The 21,852-nt window shown below is 47.2% G+C and overlaps 1 protein-coding gene across 1 annotated transcript in view; it reads left to right on the forward strand.

Annotated features, from left to right (window-relative positions):
• The window catches only part of NETO2 (neuropilin and tolloid like 2), a 31,359-nt gene extending 12,029 nt beyond the window's left edge, over window positions 1-19,330 (forward strand). Inside the window, exons 2-9 of the mRNA XM_073554994.1 lie at window positions 2,659-2,715; window positions 4,297-4,437; window positions 4,898-5,146; window positions 15,429-15,473; window positions 15,563-15,690; window positions 16,160-16,388; window positions 16,821-16,934; window positions 18,290-19,330. Of these exons, the coding sequence (XP_073411095.1) occupies window positions 2,659-2,715; window positions 4,297-4,437; window positions 4,898-5,146; window positions 15,429-15,473; window positions 15,563-15,690; window positions 16,160-16,388; window positions 16,821-16,934; window positions 18,290-18,873 (1,547 nt within the window). The 3' untranslated portion in view covers window positions 18,874-19,330. The remainder of the gene's footprint in view (window positions 1-2,658; window positions 2,716-4,296; window positions 4,438-4,897; window positions 5,147-15,428; window positions 15,474-15,562; window positions 15,691-16,159; window positions 16,389-16,820; window positions 16,935-18,289) is intronic.
• The last annotated feature ends 2,522 nt before the right edge of the window (window positions 19,331-21,852 follow it).

The following is a 21,852-nucleotide window of genomic DNA, read 5'->3' on the forward strand; positions in this document are numbered from 1 at the left end:
GCCGACCCGTGCAGTCTCCATTCATACAGACCCAAGCACGTCTCTCTCTCAGCTACAGCTCACATTCTGGCTGGTCACTCACCAGCTCCAGCACACAGACTGCTCAGCCTTCTTAGCCGACCCGTGCAGTCTCCATTCATACAGACCCAAGCACGTCTCTCTCTCAGCTACAGCTCACATTCTGGCTGGTCACTCACCAGCTCCAGCACACAGACTGCTCAGCCTTCCTAGCCGACATGTGCAGTCTCCATTCACTGACCCCAGCATATCTCTCAGCAGTAGCTCACATTTTGGTTGGTCACTCACCAGCTCCAGCACACAGACTGCTCAGCTTTCCTAGCTGAACCGTGCAGCCTCCATTCATAAAGACACCGACACATCTCTCTCAGCTACAGCTCACATGTTGGCTGGTCACTCACCAGCAGCACAATCGACTCTGCTCTCTTCAGCAGACTGACACCCAGTGCACACAGGCTCTGTTCTAGTAAAAAGCTAGGCAGGTGCCTCTAAACAAACCCTATCCGACCTGGCTCAGCCACAAAGATTTTTCACCAACTAGTTACATCTAAAATTTAAAACAAATAAGTGAAGTGATAAGTCTTAATTAGAAATGTACCGTTTTATGTATACAGCTCCCATGTAGAGCCATTCAACTTCAGCAACTCTAAGGTTACATACTACAAATAGAGAAGAGCAATTTGAATTGTGCTGTCCCAGTCCAGTGTCTGGTCCTCACTTCTGTGCCTGGCATCCATGGCCCCTATGACGCTTGAGGCTCAAATGGTGCCCAGGATGCCAGGTGCAGAAGTGGTCCATGGTTTATTGCAGCAGCACAGAGTGTTTTATCAGAGTAACTCTCTGGTCTGGCTCATAGAGGGGGTCCTGATATGTCATATGGACATAGGATTGTCCTCATAATCAAGACAGCTGGTTTGCTGACCCTCCTGGCACACTTATGGCTGAGGTGCCTGCCAATATGGCATCTTAAGGGCAGAACTGAGGACATACAGTGCAGCAGCACAGCGAAGGGCGCCAGCAGTACAGCGGAGGGCGCCAACAGCATAGGGGATGTGCCAGCAGCACGGCGGAGGGCGCCAGCAGCACGGAAGAGGTTGCCAGCTGCACAGGAGAGGTCGCCAGCAGCACGGCGGAGGTCGCCAGCTGCACAGTGGAGGTCGCCAGCTGCACCCCAAAGATTTCCACTAGACCCTTTAAATCAACCTCTGGTGGAACGACACAGTAACGATTAAGAAACACTACAATTAGCTAACGATCGAGCCGAACACTGAGCCGCACAGCGGAGTCTCACCGTGAAATTGCTTTGGCCATAATTTCCCTGATCTTTACTGGACCGGCCCCGAAGCTCTTACTCTTGATTTATCCCCGACCCATGAGAAATCGCTAAAAACCAATAAAACAACAGAAATTTATTACAATCCTATAAGTAGCGGAGAACAAGCGCGTCTGGTCAATCCCAGCAATATCCATCGCTCTAATGAGCGGGGCCGGATCAAAGAAATGGGGGAAAAGCGCTAAATAAAGCGCCGGAGGCGGGAACCGGACGTCAGGAGTACGGCAGAGAGGGAGACCTGCGTCCTGCCACCACAGGGCTTAGATACACGGCTCAGCAGTCAGTATTACACAGTAGAGGATTAGATACACGGCTCAGCAGTCAGTATCACACAGCAGAGAATTAGATACACGGCTCAGCAGTCAGTATCACACAGGATAGGATTAGATACACGGCTCAGCAGTCAGTATCACACAGGATAGGATTAGATACATGGCTCAGCAGTCAGTATCACACAGGATAGGATTAGATACATGGCTCAGCAGTCAGTATCACACAGGATAGGATTAGATACATGGCTCAGTAGTCAGTATCACACAGGATAGGACTAGATACATGGGTCAGCAGTCAGTATCACACAGGATAGGATTAGATACACGGCTCAGCAGTCAGTATCACACAGGATAGGATTAGATACAGGGCTCAGCAGTATCACACAGGAGAGGATTAGATACACAGCTCAGCAGTCAGTATCACACAAGAGAGGATTAGATACACAGCTCAGCAGACAGTATCACAAAGGATAGGATTAGATACATGACTCAGCAGTCAGGATAGGATTAGATACGCAGGTCCTAGCTCTGTAATGTCTCACTGTGTGATACCAGAGAGATCGTCCTGCCGCCATGATACAATCCAAAGTGACTGATCACAGTGGAAATTGGTGATTGATTTATCTTGATTTTTTTTTTGACTGGTTACAGTCACTTCCTCTGAGACGCTGCTGCCGATCGATGGGTGATAATTTCTGTCCGCATGGAGGGGATCTGGTAATAATACATGCCTCCATGCTGCAGTATGAGAAGCTCTGTAGGGCTCTAGGGCTGCATTCACACACGGCAGAGGGGTCAGGCATTGCTGTTTTGGTCTCTGTCAGCTGTAGGATGGATTCAGCTCTGTCTGTAGGGTTTCGTTTCCTTTGACTGCAAACAATCTGATAATGCTTTGTGCTTATTGATCGGCAGTGAGCGGAGCTGGTGGAAACTTGGAGGAATTGTCCCTTTATCGGCGTCACTAGTCCCTTCTGCAGCCCGTCATTGCCTCTCGTCTGTGATTAATACTCACCTGCCTCCTCTCCCTCCTGACAGTGCTGCTGATCACCATCCTGGTGGTGGAGGGGATCGCGGTGGCGCAGCGCACACAAGGTAAGGAGGAAGCAGGCGCTTGCTCACGGCTCGCTGCCGTGCAAACATTGATTTGCAGTTTTAACAAGTAGTGCGCACACGCAACACCGAACAGTGTGAGAGCGGCTTAGATTCTAATAATAATGGCCGTTGCGATCACTCCGACAAACGGGAATGAAACAGGACAGCGAATGGCCTCCGGTTGTGTGTATATATATATACATTGTGTGTGTATATACTGTATATGTGTGTGTGTGTAAGTACAGCCGTGGCCTAAAGTGTTGGCATTCTAGAAATTGTTCCAGAACATGAAGTATTTCTCCTAGAAAATTATTACAATTCCCCATGTTTTGTTATACACAGGTTTATTTCCTTTGTGTGTATACTGGAACAACACAAAAAGAAAAAAAGGCAAATTGGACATAATTTCACACAAAACCCCAAAATGAGCAGGACAAAATTGTGGGTAAACAGCATTGTTTCCAGCATTTGATGCTGGTTCACATTCACCTGTGGCAAGTGACAGGTGTGAACAATATGAAAATCACACTTGAAATCAGATAAAAAGGGGAGAAGTTGGCTCAATCTTTGCATTGTGTGTCTGTGTGTGCCACACTAATCACGGAGAACAGAAAGAAGAGAGCTGTCAGGGCACATGAGAACCAAAATTGTTCAACATCAACAATCTCAAGGTTTGTTCCTTTGTCTACGGCGCAGTTTGACTTGACATGTCGCTCTCTGCAAGGAGAAACGTTACCCCTTGGATCCCGGTCGGACGCCCCTCACACATCCAAACCAGATCTCACACTTTGCTTTGACAGTATCCCGAAACAGTGTCTGCAAATTGAGGTTTTGGCTTTTATCGTAAGTCATGTGTCAAGGCTTTTTAAAGGGCCGATATTGACTTTTAGAATTACTATTTCCTATAGGTGGCGCTAGAGTTCTACAATGTTCGTGAGTAAGCCACAATCCTTCTGGAAAAGCATCTTGGGGACAGATAAGACCAAGATTGGGCTTTTTTGTAAAGCACATCATTCTACTGTTCAAGAAAAACGCAATGAGGCCTAAAAAAAAAAGAAAACAGTACCTACAGTCAGATATGGTGGAGGTTCACAGATGTTTTGCTGCCTCTGGCTCTAGGTGCCTTGACTGTGTGCAAGGCATCATGAAATCTGAACATTATCCAAGGATGTTGGATGGCAATGTAGTTTACAGTGTCAGAAAGCTGGGCTTGTGTCCTAGGTCACAAGTCTTCCAGCAGAACAATGACCCCAAATATACTTTTTGGGGGGTTTGTGTGAAATGACAACAAATTTGCCTTTTCGTGTTTTTTTGTTATTCAAATTAACATACACCATTTTCTGCAACAATTTCAAGGCTGGCAACACTTTCGGCTATTCATGTATGTGTGTGTACAGTACAGTCGTGGCCAAAAGTGTTGGCTAATCTGTCACCCAAGACACTGACAGCTCAGCCCACCCCAGCTTCTGATTGGACGGCAGAGCTGTCACTCACTGTATCCGGACACACCGATAGGAGGAAAGGTGACCACTTTTACTTCTCTTTTATATTGATCTGATTCTTCATTTCTTTTTCTTTCAGATGGACAAAACATAGGAGCCAAACACATCCCAGTGACCCAGTGCGGCACCTGGGTACGAACCAGTAATGGAGGGCATTTCGCCTCCCCAAACTTTCCAAACACCTACCCCCCTAACAAGGAATGTGTCTACATCTTAGAAGGTTTGTACCCTGCCCATATATAGGACTGACATCCCTGGATTGCAAAAGTATTCAGTCCCCTAACAGGTGGACAGGTGTGTGTGGATAACAAAGGATGAGTAAATAAATCCCCTCTGTTGCACAGAGAATTGGGGTCTGTGGGTTCTCACGATACAATATAATGGGACTGAGGCCGGTTTGCTGTGGCCCCTCACCCCAGGGACCAGTGCAGCGGTGCGCTCTGCTTCTGTGCTACAAATATGTCTGTCCTCTGGGTGACAAAACGTTCTGCCTTCTCCGCTCCCACAAGAGTTGTACCCCGGCTTTCCCGGACCCCATCATTGCACATTTTCCCTCCCTGGGGTGTACAGGGCGAGGTGGACATACTGTCCAGTGCACTATCACTGCTGGCCCCTATAAAGTGCATCACGAGTTATTGCAAAAACCACCACTTGTTGCATGTCGCCATTTTCTCCCGTAGCTGCGCCTCGCCAGAGAATCGAGCTGACCTTCGATGAGCCTTATCACATAGAGCCGTCCTTCGAGTGCCGCTTCGATCACTTAGAGGTCAGAGATGGCCCGTTTGGCTTCTCCCCGCTGATTGACCGATACTGCGGCATCAGGAGTCCGCCACCAATCCGATCCACCGGCCGATTCATGTGGATTAAGTTCACGTCGGACGAGGAGCTGGAAGGACTGGGCTTCAGAGCAAAGTATTCCTTCATCCCAGGTACGCCGCACAATGCGGGGCTCGTATAACTGTCAGGGGGTCCGAGCAGTGAGGGAAGCCAGTGATCTGGAGAGGTCCCCATTTTCGGGTAGAAGTGGCCATACCTCATCACTAGTGGTCGCTTTCTGCTTTTAATCATTGCAGGAATTTGCTTTTGCAGTAATGGAAATGATCTGTCCTTACATTGACTTTCTCCTCAGCATCTGCATAGCAGCCAGCTACAACAGGCAGAGCTGCAGTGTAAATCATGGCGGAGGGACAGTATAGCCTTCTGATGAGATAGGAAGTAGCAAAAACATGGTGTTTTTGCTACTTCCTATCTCATCAGAAGGCTATACTGTAGCAGTGCTAAAAGAAACAGCCAACACAAGATAATGACTAGCAATATAGAGCTGTGCAAAAACATTTGTAAGACTCTAGTCCAACAGCCATGGGGGGGGGGGAGTAGGTCATCACTGAACCAAATCCCAGCAACCTCCTCCTGCCTTCTGGAATCCTCATCATCTGGAGCGATGTCACACAGACCTGGAGCAATGTCACGTGGACCCGGAGCGATGTCACGTAGACCTGGAGCGATATCACGTAGACCTGGAGTGATATCTCCTAAACCTGGATCGATGTCATGTAGACCAGGAGCGATATCTCCTAATCCTGGAGCGATGTCACATAGACCTGGCGCGATGTCACGTAGACCTGGCGCGATATCTCCTAAACCTGGAGCGATGTCACGTAGACCTGGAGCGATGTCATGTAGACCTGGAGCGATATCTCCTAAACCTGGAGCGATGTCACGTAGACCTGGAGTGATATCTCGTAAACCTGGAGCGATGTCACGTAGACCTGGAGCGATATCTCCTAATCCTGGAGCGATGTCACATAGACCTGGCGCGATATCTCCTAAACCTGGAGCGATGTCACGTAGACCTGGAGCGATGTCACGTAGACCTGGAGCGATGTCACGTAGACCTGGAGCGATGTCATGTAGACCTGGAGGGATATCTCCTAAACCTGGAGCGATGTCACGTAGACCTGGAGTGATATCTCCTAAACCTGGAGCGATGTCACGTAGACCTGGAGCGATATCTCCTAATCCTGGAGCAATGTCACATAGACCTGGCGCGATATCTCCTAAACCTGGAGCGATGTCACGTAGACCTGGAGCGATGTCATGTAGACCTGGAGCGATGTCACGTAGACCTGGAGCGATGACACGTAGACCTGGAGCGATGTCATGTAGACCTGGAGGGATATCTCCTAAACCTGGAGCGATGTCACGTAGACCTGGAGTGATATCTCCTAATCCTGGAGCGATGTCACATAGACCTGGAGCGATGTCACGTAGACCTGGCGCGATATCTCCTAAACCTGGAGCGATGTCACATAGACCTGGAGCGATGTCATGTAGACCTGGAGCGATATCTCCTAAACCTGGAGCGATGTCACGTAGACCTGGAGTGATATCTCCTAAACTTGGAGCGATGTCACGTAGACCTGGAGTGATATCTCCTAATCCTGGAGCGATGTCACATAGACCTGGCGCGATGTCACCTAAACCTGGAGCGATGTCATGTAGACCTGGAGCGAAGTCACGTAGACCTGGAGCGATCTCTCCTAAACCTGGAGCGATGTCATGTAGACCTGGAGCGATGTCTCCTAAACCTGGCGCGTTGTCACTTAGACCTGGCGCGTTGTCACGTAGACCTGGAGCGATGTCACATAGACCTGGAGCGATGTCACATAGATCTGGAGCGATGTCACGTAGACCTGGAGCGATATCTCCTAATCCCGGAGCGATGTCACGTAGACCTGGTGCGATATCTCCTAATCCTGGAGCAATGTCACATAGACCTGGAGCAATATCTCCTAAACCTGGAGCGATGTCACGTAGACCTGGAGCGATCTCTCTTAAACCTGGAGCGATGTCATGTAGACCTGGAGCGATGTCACGTAGACCTGGAGCGATATCTCCTAAACCTGGCGCGTTGTCATGTAGACCTGGAGCGATGTCACATAGACCTGGAGCGATATCTCCTAAACCTGAAGTGATGTCATATAGACCTGGAGCGATGTCACGTAGACCTGGAGCAATATCTCCTAAACCTGGAGCGATGTCACGTAGACCTGGAGCGATCTCTCTTAAACCTGGAGCGATGTCACATAGACCTGGAGCGATGTCACATAGACCTGGAGCGATCTCTCCTAAACCTGGAGCGATGTCACGTAGACCTGGAGCGATCTCTCTTAAACCTGGAGCGATGTCACATAGACCTGGAGCGATGTCACATAGACCTGGAGCGATGTCACGTAGACCTGGAGCGATCTCTCTTAAACCTGGAGCGATCTCTCCTAAACCAGGAGCGATGTCATAAAGACCTGGAGTGATTTGACATAGACTTGGAGCGATGTCCAGTGTCTATTTTGCTGAAATGATGACATTGTGCCTGGCCTATTAATCAAAAGAGGTACTGGGAATGCCAGGAGGAAGGAAGGAGGTTCGCCGCTCTCCAGTCCTGCAGCCACTGACTACCCACATGACCACTGGACCAGGGTCCTTCAAATCTTTTTTGCTCAACTTGCATGTAATAATATACCCACATACGGTACATACAGTTAGGTCCATATATATTTGGACAGAAACAACATTCTTCTAATTTTGGTTTTAGACATTACCACAATGAATTTTAAGCAAAACACTTCAGATGCAGTTGAAGTTCAGACTTTCAGCTTTCATTTGAGGGTATCCACATTAACATTGGATGAAGGGTTTAGGAGTTTCAGCTCCTTAACATGTGCCGCCCTGTTTTTAAAGGGACCAAAAGTAATGATGGGTATATGGGCACGGGACTATGGGATGGAGGATATGTATGATGGGTATATGGGCACGGGACTATGGGATGGAGGATGTGTATGATGGGTATATGGGCACGGGACTATGGGATGGCGGATATGTATGATGGGTATATGGACATGGGACTATGGGATGGAGGATGTGTATGACGGGTATATGGGCACGGGACTATGGGATGGAGGATATGTATGATGGGTATATGGGCACGGGACTATGGGATGGAGGGATATGTATGATGGGTATATGGGCACGGGACTATGGGATGGTGGATATGTATGATGGGTATATGGGCATGGGACTATGGGATGGAGGATATGTATGATGGGTATATGGGCATGGGACTATGGGATGGCGGATATGTATGATGAGTATATGGGCACGGGACTATGGGATGGCGGATATGTATGATGAGTATATGGGCACGGGACTATGGGATGGCGGATTTGTATGATGGGTATATGGGCATGGGACTATGGGATGTGGATATGTATGATGGGTATATGGGCATGGGACTATGGGATGTGGATATGTATGATGGGTATATGGGCACTGGACTATGGGATGGAGGATGTGTATGATGGGTATATGTGCACTGGACTATGGGATGGAGGATATGTATGATGGGTATATGGGCACTGGACTATGGGATGGAGGATATGTATGATGGGTATATGGGCATGGGACTATGGGATGGAGGATATGTATGATGAGTATATGGGCACGGGACTATGGGATGGCGGATATGTATGATGAGTATATGGGCACGGGACTATGGGATGGCGGATATGTATGATGGGTATATGGGCATGGGACTATGGGATGTGGATATGTATGATGGGTATATGGGCACTGGACTATGGGATGGAGGATGTGTATGATGGGTATATGTGCACTGGACTATGGGATGGAGGATATGTATGATGGGTATATGGGCACGGGACTATAGGATGGAGGATATGTATGACGGGTATATGGGCATGGGACTATGGGATGGAGGATATGTATGATGGGTATATGGGCATGGGACTATGGGATGGAGGGATATGTATGATGGGTATATGGGCACGGGACTATGGGATGGTGGATATGTATGATGGGTATATGGGCATGGGACTATGGGATGGAGGATATGTATGATGGGTATATGGGCATGGGACTATGGGATGGAGGATGTGTGATGGGTATATGGGCAAGGGACTATGGGATGGAGGATATGTATGACGGGTATATGGGCACGGGCCTATGGGATGGAGGATATGTATGATGAGTATATGGGCACGGGACTATGGGATGGCGGATATGTATGATGAGTATATGGGCACGGGACTATGGGATGGCGGATATGTATGATGAGTATATGGGCACGGGACTATGGGATGGCGGATATGTATGATGAGTATATGGGCACGGGACTATGGGATGGTGGATATGTATGATGGGTATATGGGCACTGGACTATGGGATGGCGAGTATGTATGATGGGTATATGGGCACGGGACTATGGGATGGAGGATATGTATGACGGGTATATGGGCATGGGACTATGGGATGGAGGATATGTATGACGGGTATATGGGCATGGGACTATGGGATGGAGGATATGTATGATGGGTATATGGGCATGGGACTATGGGATGGAGGTTATGTATGATGGGTATATGGGCATGGGACTATGGGATGGCGAATGTATGATGGGTATATGGGCACGGGACTATGGGATGGAGGATATGTATGATGGGTATATGGGCATGGGACTATGGGATGGAGGATATGTATGATGGGTATATGGGCATGGGACTATGGGATGGAGGTTATGTATGATGGGTATATGGGCACGGGACTATGGGATGGCGAATGTATGATGGGTATATGGGCACTGGACTATGGGATGGAGGATATGTATGACGGGTATATGGGCATGGGACTATGGGATGGAGGATATGTATGACGGGTATATGGGCATGGGACTATGGGATGGAGGATGTGTGATGAGTATATGGGCACGGGACTATGGGATGGAGGATATGTATGATGGGTATATGGGCACGGGACTATGGGATGGAGGATATGTATGATGGGTATATAGGCATGGGACTATGGGATGGTGGATATGTATGATGGGTATATGGGCACGGGACTATGGGATGGTGGATATGTATGATGGGTATATGGGCACGGGACTATGGGATGGAGGATGTGTGATGGGTATATGGGCATGGGACTATGGGATGGAGGATATGTATGACGGGTATATGGGCACGGGAGTATGGGATGGCGGATATGTATGATGAGTATATGGGCACGGGACTATGGGATGGCGGATATGTATGATGAGTATATGGGCACGGGACTATGGGATGGTGGATATGTATGATGGGTATATGGGCACGGGACTATGGGATGGTGGATATGTATGATGGGTATATGGGCACTGGACTATGGGATGGCGAGTATGTATGATGGGTATATGGGCACGGGACTATGGGATGGAGGATATGTATGACGGGTATATGGGCACGGGAGTATGGGATGGCGGATATGTATGATGAGTATATGGGCACGGGACTATGGGATGGAGGATATGTATGATGAGAATATGGGCACGGGACTATGGGATGGTGGATATGTATGATGGGTATATGGGCACGGGACTATGGGATGGTGGATATGTATGATGGGTATATGGGCACTGGACTATGGGATGGAGGATGTGTGATGGGTATATGGGCACGGGACTATGGGATGGTGGATATGTATGATGGGTATATGGGCACGGGACTATGGGATGGTGGATATGTATGATGGGTATATGGGCACTGGACTATGGGATGGCGAATATGTATGATGGGTATATGGGCACGGGACTATGGGATGGAGGATGTGTGATGGGTATATGGGCACTCGACTATGGGATGGTGGATATGTATGATGGGTATATGGGCACGGGCCTATGGGATGGCGGATATGTATGATGGGTATATGGGCATGGGACTATGGGATGGTGGATATGTATGATGGGTATATGGGCATGTGACTATGGGATGGAGGATATGTATGACGGGTATATGGGCATGGGACTATGGGATGGAGGATGTGTGATGAGTATATGGGCACGGGACTATGGGATGGAGGATGTATGACGGGTATATGGGCATGGGACTATGGGATGGAGGATGTGTGATGGGTATATGGGCACTCGACTATGGGATGGTGGATATGTATGATGGGTATATGGGCATGGGACTATGGGATGGAGGATATGTATGACGGGTATATGGGCATGGGACTATGGGATGGAGGATGTGTGATGGGTATATGGGCATGGGACTATGGGATGGAGGATATGTATGACGGGTATATGGGCATGGGACTATGGGATGGAGGATGTGTGATGAGTATATGGGCACGGGACTATGGGATGGAGGATATGTATGATGGGTATATAGGCACGGGACTATGGGATGGTGGATATGTATGACGGGTATATGGGCACGGGAGTATGGGATGGCGGATATGTATGATGAGTATATGGGCACGGGACTATGGGATGGTGGATATGTATGATGAGTATATGGGCACGGGACTATGGGATGGTGGATATGTATGATGGGTATATGGGCACGGGACTATGGGATGGCGAGTATGTATGATGGGTATATGGGCACTGGACTATGGGATGGCGAGTATGTATGATGGGTATATGGGCACGGGACTATGGGATGGAGGATATGTATGACGGGTATATGGGCATGGGACTATGGGATGGAGGATATGTATGACGGGTATATGGGCACGGGACTATGGGATGGTGGATATGTATCATGGGTATATGGGCACTGGACTATGGGATGGAGGATGTGTGATGGGTATATGGGCACGGGACTATAGGATGGTGGATATGTATGATGGTATATGGGCACGGGACTATGGGATGGTGGATATGTATGATGGGTATATGGGCACTGGACTATGGGATGGCGAATATGTATGATGGGTATATGGGCACGGGACTATGGGATGGAGGATGTGTGATGGGTATATGGGCACTCGACTATGGGATGGTGGATATGTATGATGGGTATATGGGCACGGGCCTATGGGATGGCGGATATGTATGACGGGTATATGGGCATGGGACTATGGGATGGAGGATATGCATGACGGGTATATGGGCACTGGACTATGGGATGGAGGATATGTATGATGGGTATATGGGCACGGGCCTATGGGATGGAGGATATGTATGATGGGTATATGGGCATGGGACTATGGGATGGTGGATATGTATGATGGGTATATGGGCATGGGACTATGGGATGGCGAATATGTATGATGGGTATATGGGCACTGGACTATGGGATGGAGGATGTGTGATGGGTATATGGGCACTGGACTATGGGATGGAGGTTATGTATGACGGGTATATGGGCATGGGACTATGGGATGGCGGATATGTATGACGGGTATATGGGCATGGGACTATGGGATGGTGGATATGTATGATGGGTATATGGGCACGGGACTATGGGATGGAGGTTATGTATGACGGGTATATGGACATGGGACTATGGGATGGCGGATATGTATGACTGGTATATGGGCATGGGACTATGGGATGGTTGATATGTATGATGGGTATATGGGCACGGGACTATGGGATGGAGGTTATGTATGACCGGTATATGGGCACGGGACTATGGCATGGCGGATATGTATGACTGGTATATGGGCATGGGACTATGGGATGGTGGATATGTATGATGGGTATATGGGCACGGGACTATGGGATGGAGGTTATGTATGACGGGTATATGGGCATGGGACTATGGCATGGCGGATATGTATGACTGGTATATGGGCATGGGACTATGGGATGGTGGATATGTATGATGGGTATATGGGCACGGGACTATGGGATGGAGGTTATGTATGACGGGTATATGGGCATGGGACTATGGGATGGCGGATATGTATGACTGGTATATGGGCATGGGACTATGGGATGGTGGATATGTATGATGGGTATATGGGCACGGGACTATGGGATGGAGGTTATGTATGACGGGTATATGGGCATGGGACTATGGGATGGTGGATATGTATGACTGGTATATGGGCATGGGACTATGGGATGGTTGATATGTATGATGGGTATATGGGCACGGGACTATGGGATGGAGGTTATGTATGACGGGTATATGGGCATGGGACTATGGGATGCAGGATATGCATGACGGGTATATGGGCATGGGACTATGGGATGGCGTATATGTATGGCGGGTATATGGGCACCGGACTATGGGATGGAGGATGTGTGATGGGTATATGGGCATGGGACTATGGGATGGAGGATATGCATGATGGGTATATGGGCATGGGACTATGGGATGGCGGATATGTATGACGGGTGTATGGGCACAGGACTATGGGATGGCGGATATGTATGATGGGTATATGGGCATGGGACTATGAGATGAAGGATGTGTGATGGGTATATGGGCACTCGACTATGGGATGGCGAATATGTATGATGGGTATATGGGCATGGGACTATGGGATGGAGAATATGTATGATGGGTATATGGGCATGGGACTATGGGATGGAGGATGTGTGATGGGTATATGGGCACTCGACTATGGGATGGAGAATGTGTATGATGGGTATATGGGCATGGGACTATGGGATGGAGGATGTGTGATGGGTATATGGGCATGGGACTATGGGATGGAGGATGTGTGATGGGTATATGGGCACTGGACTATGGGATGGTGGATATGTATGATGGGTATATGGGCATGGGATTATGGGATGAGGATATGCATGACGGGTATATGGGCATGGGACTATGGGATGGCGGATATATATGATGGGTATATGGGCACGGGACTATGGGATGGAGGATAATTATAATTTGCTATAACTAACCACAGTTAGTTACTATGCCCGGGCAGCGCCGGGCTCTTCAGCTAGTTGTAAATAAGATGTTCATTTCTTTGGTTGAAAACCCTTTGTTGGCAATGACTGCCTGAAGTCTTGAACTCATGGACATCACCAGACGCTGTGTTTCCTCCTTTTTGATGCTCTGCCAGGCCTTCACTGTGGTGGTTTTCAGTTGCTGTTTGTTTGTGGGCCTTTCTGTCTGAAGTTTAGTCTTTAACAAGTGAAGTGCATGCTCAATTGGGTTGAGATCAGGTGACTGACTTGGCCATTCAAGAAAATTCCACTTCTTTGCTTTAATAAACTCCTGGGTTGCTTTGGCTTTATGTTTTGGGTCATTGTCCGTCTGTAGTATGAAACGACGACCAATCAGTCTGGCTGCATTTGGCTGGATCTGAGCACACAGTATGGCTCTGAATACCTCAGAATTCATTCGGCTGTTTCTGTCCTGTGTCACATCATCAATAAACACTAGTGACCCAGTGCCACTGGCAGCCATGCATGCCCAAGCCATCACACTGCCTCCGCTGTGTCTTACAGATGATGTGGTATGCTTTGGATCATGAGCTGTACCACGCCTTCGCCATACTTTTCTCTTTCCATCATTCTGGTAGAGGTTGATCTTGGTTTCATCTGTCCATAGAATGTTCTTCCAGAACTGTGCTCGCTTTTTTAGATGTTTTTTTAGCAAAGTCCAGTCTAGCCTTTTGATTCTTGATGCTTATGAGTGGCTTGCACCGTGCAGTGAACCCTCTGTATTTACTTTCATGCAGTCTTCTCTTTATGGTAGATTTGGATATTGATGCGCCTGCCTCCTGGAGAGTGTTGGTCACTTGGTTGGCTGTTGTGAAGGGGTTTTTTTTCACCATGGCGACTATTCTGCGATCATCCACCACTGTTGTCTTCATTGGGTGCCCAGGCCTTTTTGCATTGATGAGTTCACCAGTGCTTTCTTTCTTTCTTTCTCAGGATGTACCAAACTGTAGATTTTGCAACTCCTAATGTTGTAGCAATTTCTCAGATGGGTTTTTCCTGTTTTTGCAGCTTAAGGATAACTTGTTTCACCTGCATGGAGAGCTCCTTTGACCGCATGTTTCCTTCACAGCAAAACCTTCCAAATGCAAGCACCACACCTGAAATCAACTCCAGGCCTTTTATCTGCTCAATTGGGAATGACATAATGAAGGGATTGCCCACACCTGTCCATGAAAGAGCCTTGGAGTCAATTTTCCAATTACTTTTGGTCCCTTTAAAAACAGGGTGGCACATGTTAAGGAGCTGAAACTCCTAAACCCTTCATCCAATGTTAATGTGGATACCCTCAAATGAAAGCTGAAAGTCTGAACTTCAACTGCATCTGAAGTGTTTTGCTTAAAATTCATTGTGGTAATGTCTAGAACCAAAATTAGAAAAATGTCTCTGTCCAAATCTATATGGACCTAACTGTATATATCATTCATTACCGTAGGAATAAAACCTAACTTCTGTCTCTGCAGATCCAGATTTCAGCTATCTCGGAGGGATTCTCAATCCTATCCCAGGTCAGAGGTCACGTCCATGTTGCCCCTTTGTGGTCAGGCCCTGAAGCTTCTTCTTTTCCCGCTGACAATCCCCTCCTTTATCTTCACAGATTGTCAGTTTGAGTTGTCAGGACCCGATGGAATTATCCGCTCCAGCCAAGTGGAACAAGGGGATAAGCTGAAGGCCGGTCAGGCTGTAGACTGTATATGGACCATTAAAGCAACGCCAAAAGCCAAGGTCAGTCACGTGGGGGGTCCAATGGGGTGAAGATTTTAAAGACTATTCAAATTTTTGCATATTTAAACTGAGAAACTAATTTAGAATTTAATGGTTTACTTTGTTTTTAAATACATCTTGCTAAAAAGTCTTCTAGAAACATTTTCTACCAGCTAATCCTTCATGTACATGGCCGGTCTGCAGATCCGCTACAGCACTGCTTCTGGTCCGACAGCTCAGTCTCTCTCAGTGTAAAAGAAAGTATCAGAGAGGGAAATGTATATGAGAGAGGGAGCAAAGCATCCAAGTTATCAGGGAGGGCGGATCACTCAGGCTCCTGATAGGGAGGAAAGTGCTTGAAGTGTCATGGAGGGGGGAAATAACTCAAGGAATGAAGCCATCAACATATAAAAGTAATGTAAGCTTTCATGCCATATGATTTACTACCATTTTGACATGTAATTACTAATCGTATCCTCCATTTATCCAGATTTACTTGCGGTTCCTGGACTATCAGATGGAACACTCCAATGAATGCAAGAGGAATTTTGTGGCTGTTTATGATGGAAGCAGCTCTATAGAAAACCTAAAGGCCAAATTCTGCAGCACCGTGGCCAACGACGTCATGCTGCAAACCGGCACCGGGGTTGTACGGATGTGGGCGGATGAAGGGAGTCGTCTGAGCCGTTTCCGAATGCTTTTTACTTCCTTTGTGGAACGTGAGTCATTAGAATTAATGTTCGCTGGTCTCTTTCCAAATACCCTACAGGCTCAGAGCCACAGCTTGGATTTGCTGGGACTTGTTGCGCCATGCATGAGGTTATTTCTCGATTGTGACATTTTTTTTATTTTACTTCTTTCCAGAAGTGTATAAATATGATATAGAAAAATCCAAGGCCGGGGTAACAACTACTTCTTACCCAATAAATTATTCAGATTTGATAACTTGCATTTTTCAGGGCTTCCACTAGATGGAGCTCACTGCATGTAACTGTGTACAGATAATGACTCATTAGTGAGGAGTGAGCTCCCCCTAGTGGATTTTATTTTTTTTACAATATCAGTGGAAGCAAAAGTGCACCCCCTGTAGTTTCACTTGCAGATTATGTCCTATCAGTCATCTAATACATGTCTGTGTCTGATTGCAACAGCTCCGTGTGGGGACGGCACGTTCTTCTGCCACAGTAACATGTGCATTAACAACTCCCTGGTCTGCAATGGGATCCAGAACTGTGCCTATCCCTGGGATGAAAATCACTGTAAAGGTGAGTGTGTCCGACCCCTTACTGGAGGCCATCAATGAACTATGCTGTCAGGGCCTGCTGGGACTTGTAGTTTTGCAACAGTTGATTGCAGACCCCCATCCTATAGCATCCAGAATAAACTCATTGCATGTTGGAGAATCTGAGCTCATAAATAACCTCCAAAGTAACAAAGGATCACACAAACAACAGAAGTCACAGCCGGCAATGTCCAGAGGAGCCGAAGAAGAATCGCCTTGTTTCAGGGTTTATACACAAACAAGACAAATATGCAGTCCGGCCCGGAAAGGCTCCACATGATGCATGACCGCTCTGCGCAGCCATGACTGTCTGGATACTGCTCTGTGCTGCCACCTAGTGCTCATATCTAGATAAACTCCACAAGATGCATGACCGCGCTGCGCAGCCATGAATGTCTGGATACTGCTCTGTGCTGCCACCTAGTGCTCATATTTAGATAGACTCCACAAGATGCATGACCGCTCTGCGCAGCCATGACTGTCTGGATACTGCTCTGTGCTGCCACCTAGTGCTCACACATAGGCTCCACAAGATGCATGACCTCTCTGCACAGCCATGACTGTCTGGATACTGCTCTGTGCTGCCACCTAGTGCTCATATTTAGATAGACTCCACAAGATGCATGACCGCTCTGCGCAGCCATGACTGTCTGGATACTGCTCTGCGCTGCCACCTAGTGCTCACAGATAGGCTCCACAAGATACATGACCTCTCTGCACAGCCATGACTGTCTGGATACTGCTCTGTGCTGCCACCTAGTGCTCATATTTAGATAGACTCCACAAGATGCATGACCGCTCTGCGCAGCCATGACTGTCTGGATACTGCTCTGCGCTGCCACCTAGTGCTCACAGATAGGCTCCACAAGATACATGACTGCTCTGCGCAGCCATGACTGTCTGAATACTGCTCTGTGCTGCCACCTAGTGCTCATATTTAGATAGACTCCACAAGATGCATGACCGCTCTACGCAGCCATGACTGTCTGGATACTGCTCTGCGCTGCCACCTAGTGCTCACAGATAAGCTCCACAAGATACATGACCGCTCTGCACAGCCATGACTGTCTGGATACTGCTCTGTGCTGCCACCTAGTGCTCACATTTAGATAATGAACTTGGAAAATTTTTTAAAAAAAGTATTTTTTTGGGTGCAAAAAATAGGATAAAAGGAGGCGTAAAATGCAGCAAATGTTTCAGCAGCGATGTGCGCCATCTAGTGTTACTGGAAGGTATGACAGCTGTGAGGCAGAGACCTGGTGATGCAGTGCTCGCTTTCTGATACAATGTTGCATCCTGTGACCCTTTTGATACTTATGCTATATTTTTTCTTTACAGAAAGGAAAGAGTCGGGGCTCTTTGAGCAGATCACCAAGACCCATGGGACCATCATTGGGATCACCTCTGGGATTGTCTTGGTTCTTCTCATCATTTCCATCTTGGTACAAGTCAAACAGCCTCGAAAGAAAATCATGGCCCGGAAGACGACGACTTTCAACAAAACCGGTTTCCAGGAGGTGTTTGATCCCCCGCACTACGAGCTCTTCTCCTTGAGGGACAAAGAGATTTCCGCAGACTTGGCCGACTTGTCGGAGGAACTGGAAAGCTACCAGAAGACCAGACGATCGTCTGCCACCTCCCGCTGCATTCACGACCACCACTGCGGCTCCCAAACCGCCACCCTGAAACAGAGCAGGACCAACCTAAGCTCCATGGATCTTCCGTTCCGCAACGACTTTGCCCAACCGCAGCCGATGAAAACGTTTAACAGTACGTTCAAGAAAAGCGCCTACACGTACAAGCAGTCCCACGACTGCGCCGACAAAGGCATGGAAGACCGCGTCATGGAGGAAATCCCTTGCGAAATTTACGTCCGCGGCCGAGAAGATTGTGCTCAGGGTTCGATGTCTATTGACTTTTAATTGCCTCACAGATTAAAAAAAATAAATCCGATTCCTTCTACTAAAGCGATACACATATATATATTTTTGAGACGATCGGCGAAAATCGTTTGGGTTTTCTACGAGGCGACAATTCGAGGGACTACACAGAATTGTACATTACCGCTCGCGATTTTTTGAGCAGAAAAGGACCTGAGCGTTCTGCATGGTATCAGCTCTCCGTATTACTAGGGCTCTCCATGGACCGCGATGGCCAGGGGAGGGGACGGCATTATCACTTGGATCAGTATTGTCAGGATTGATTTTTTTTTTTTTGTATCCGTTTTTTTGTTTTGTCTTGTTATTTTATTTTTTTTTTTGCCTTTTAAGTTTTTACTACACGAAATAGAAAATTTGTTACCTTCCGATACAAATGTTCTAGGATCATATATGGTGCTACCGGAGCGGGAAATAATAAAAGGACGGAGCCTCAAAAGGGTCTACGAGTCGGAGATTACTTTGGTTTGCAGTTTTTTAGGTTACATATAAATTTTAAAAAATTGGCACAACCACAATCCCATTGGGAACCGTACAGATCAGAAAGTGATGGATTGAAGGTCATAAGAACATAGCCTAAGGACCTGTGCACATGGCGCACGCACACGGATCCATAGGCACCCAATGTGCCGTCACATGGTGTCTCTGTGCAGCACAGTATTGCAAATGTCTCCATAATACTGGATTATTAAAGGCAATGCTACATTGTAACAAGTGCCGGACTGGCTGGCCAAAGGCCCACTGCTCAGCGACCTACAAATATCACATTACCCTCATTCACAAACTTGCCCATGCTTCTATAGAATAATTACAGGGTAGTTTGTTTAAAGAAGGTTGAGCTGATGCCATTACCTGTTCCTAGTGACAAAACAAATGTATTTCATAGGGCCCACCGGAGGATTCCCCTGTTCTCCCGTTGGCCAGTCCGAGTTTGACTGTAACAAAGCCCTCCACATACTATGTATTAATAGCGCCTTTGCTGTGACTGCTCCCTTAATCTTAGAGGCGTAATCCAGTCTGAGTTCTCATTAAGTGAGTGCACGGACCTTTTAAGGGGCATAAAGTTGGGAATTGGTCAGTAGTACTGATGCCTCTCCCCCAGAAAAATTACTATAGGCTGATATGCATTAGTAGTTCACCGGCCCAATCAGCAGTGTGTCTTGCCCACTGGGGTATTTTAGGGCTCTTAGGCATCAAACAAAATTTTGATCTGGGCGTCGCCTATTTATTTTAGGACTGTTGTAAGCCACCACCCACAATCCCTTTGTAGTGTATGGGCCAACTGAAGCAATAGGGCTAGGTGCAGCCTTGTCCACCCTACAGTATATCACCCCATTTGCCCTCCTATCCTAGGGGCTGGGATGTGAATCATAAGAGGAATATGTCTTTTGACATTCATTCTATAGTCTATAGCACGCCAATATTTAGCAGGAGGGGATCCGACCCTCCCATCTCCGCACACAAATCTGCAGATTATTTAGTTCTAGCCATGAACTAAAGTTTACTCATTACACTCGTCTTCCGAGCCATCCCTTAGTGTGGTAGTCAGCGCCGCTCCCATTAAAGCAGTAAGTGGCAATTAAAACCGCCATTACGAGGGATCCATCTGGCCCACTTGAAAAAAAAAGTTGAGACGTCTTGTCTTTAATTACCGGCAGTGAAAAATGTGAACATTCGGGAGCGGCTTTCCCGCACAGTTTCAGCTTGTTTATGGCGGAATCTTTTCATCTTTTTCATTTTTGCAAATGAATGTTGGTTCCACAGAAGAATTTAGAATTCTGAAGCGGCGTGCTGCGGGGGGGGGCCTTATATGGTTTACATTTTATTCTAAAAAAGGGACATTGACTTTAAAGATTCCCCCACGAATGCACGAAGAAAAGAGAAGCCATCTAGTAGGGGGCTTCTTTTTTTCTAAAAAATGTGAGATAATAATGCCACGATCGAGAGATAGAGAGGTGCATGGAAAATGCTGCCGATTGGGGGGGATAAATGGGCAAATAATTCAGTGCCTGCCCTATGGTGGCGGACGTACAAGTCCTGCAGCTGTAAGCGAGTGGGATCACATGTCTATAGTGTATTTCTGGAACAATACCTCCTATAAAATACATTGTATTGTGACTTGTTTCTTGCTAGAGGAGAACACGTGGGCAGACGGCAAGAGTCACGTGGCAAAGAATCTGACCCCGCCGTTGTTTCAGGAATAGGAAGAATGGGAATGTGAGAGGTGGTAGATGCCTGCAACTCCCCAAGTAATTGAATATAACCACAGAGCAGCTGGTTCTCTGTAGCAAGAGCCGGATCAATCTGTAAGCAAGGCAACAAGGTTGTTTAGTTGTAATATTGCAATAGACCATTCTTAAAAAAAAACCTCAACTTGTTTTAAGTAAGCTCCTGTGTCAGATGTGTTGTTGGGGAGCCAGGTACACTCTGGGGGTGCTATACGCTACCTTACACAGTGATGAGTGTTAGTTATGTATGGTGTTAATATGTATGCAAATTGGCAGATGGTCTTCTTTAGGTGCTGTGGTGGTATTAATTATGCACTGTATGCTGGTGGAAAGGTTTAGAGCTCTGTGTTGCGGCATTCAGATCAGTATTGTTCAGTTTTGGGCAGCTGAGGTGCAATAATAGACACAACCTATGGACAGGAGGGCGCTATTCTTCAATGGCAGGCCGATGCTTTTTTTTTTTAGTCCCAGACAGCCCCTTTAGTTTTCATTCCCCTGGCACTTTCTTAATGATTATGTATTTCCATATTCCCCCATTTACTGCTATCAACAAAACGAATTCACTGGAGGCCGCTTGTCCCTCCACAAATTTATTTCCTTTCATATGAAGTAATTCACAGAAAAAAAAAATCCTTTTTGCAATTGCAACAAGTAAAAATGTAATCAAGCGGCCAATATTTGGTGGGAGAATCATCCTGGGATATCGGAATAAAGTCAGGCCTCTTGGGTCATTCAT

Source organism: Dendrobates tinctorius, unplaced genomic scaffold, assembly GCF_039654945.1.
Source record: "Dendrobates tinctorius isolate UK_male_01 unplaced genomic scaffold, ASM3965494v1 ptg000214l, whole genome shotgun sequence".
Lineage (NCBI taxonomy): Eukaryota > Metazoa > Chordata > Amphibia > Anura > Dendrobatidae > Dendrobates > Dendrobates tinctorius.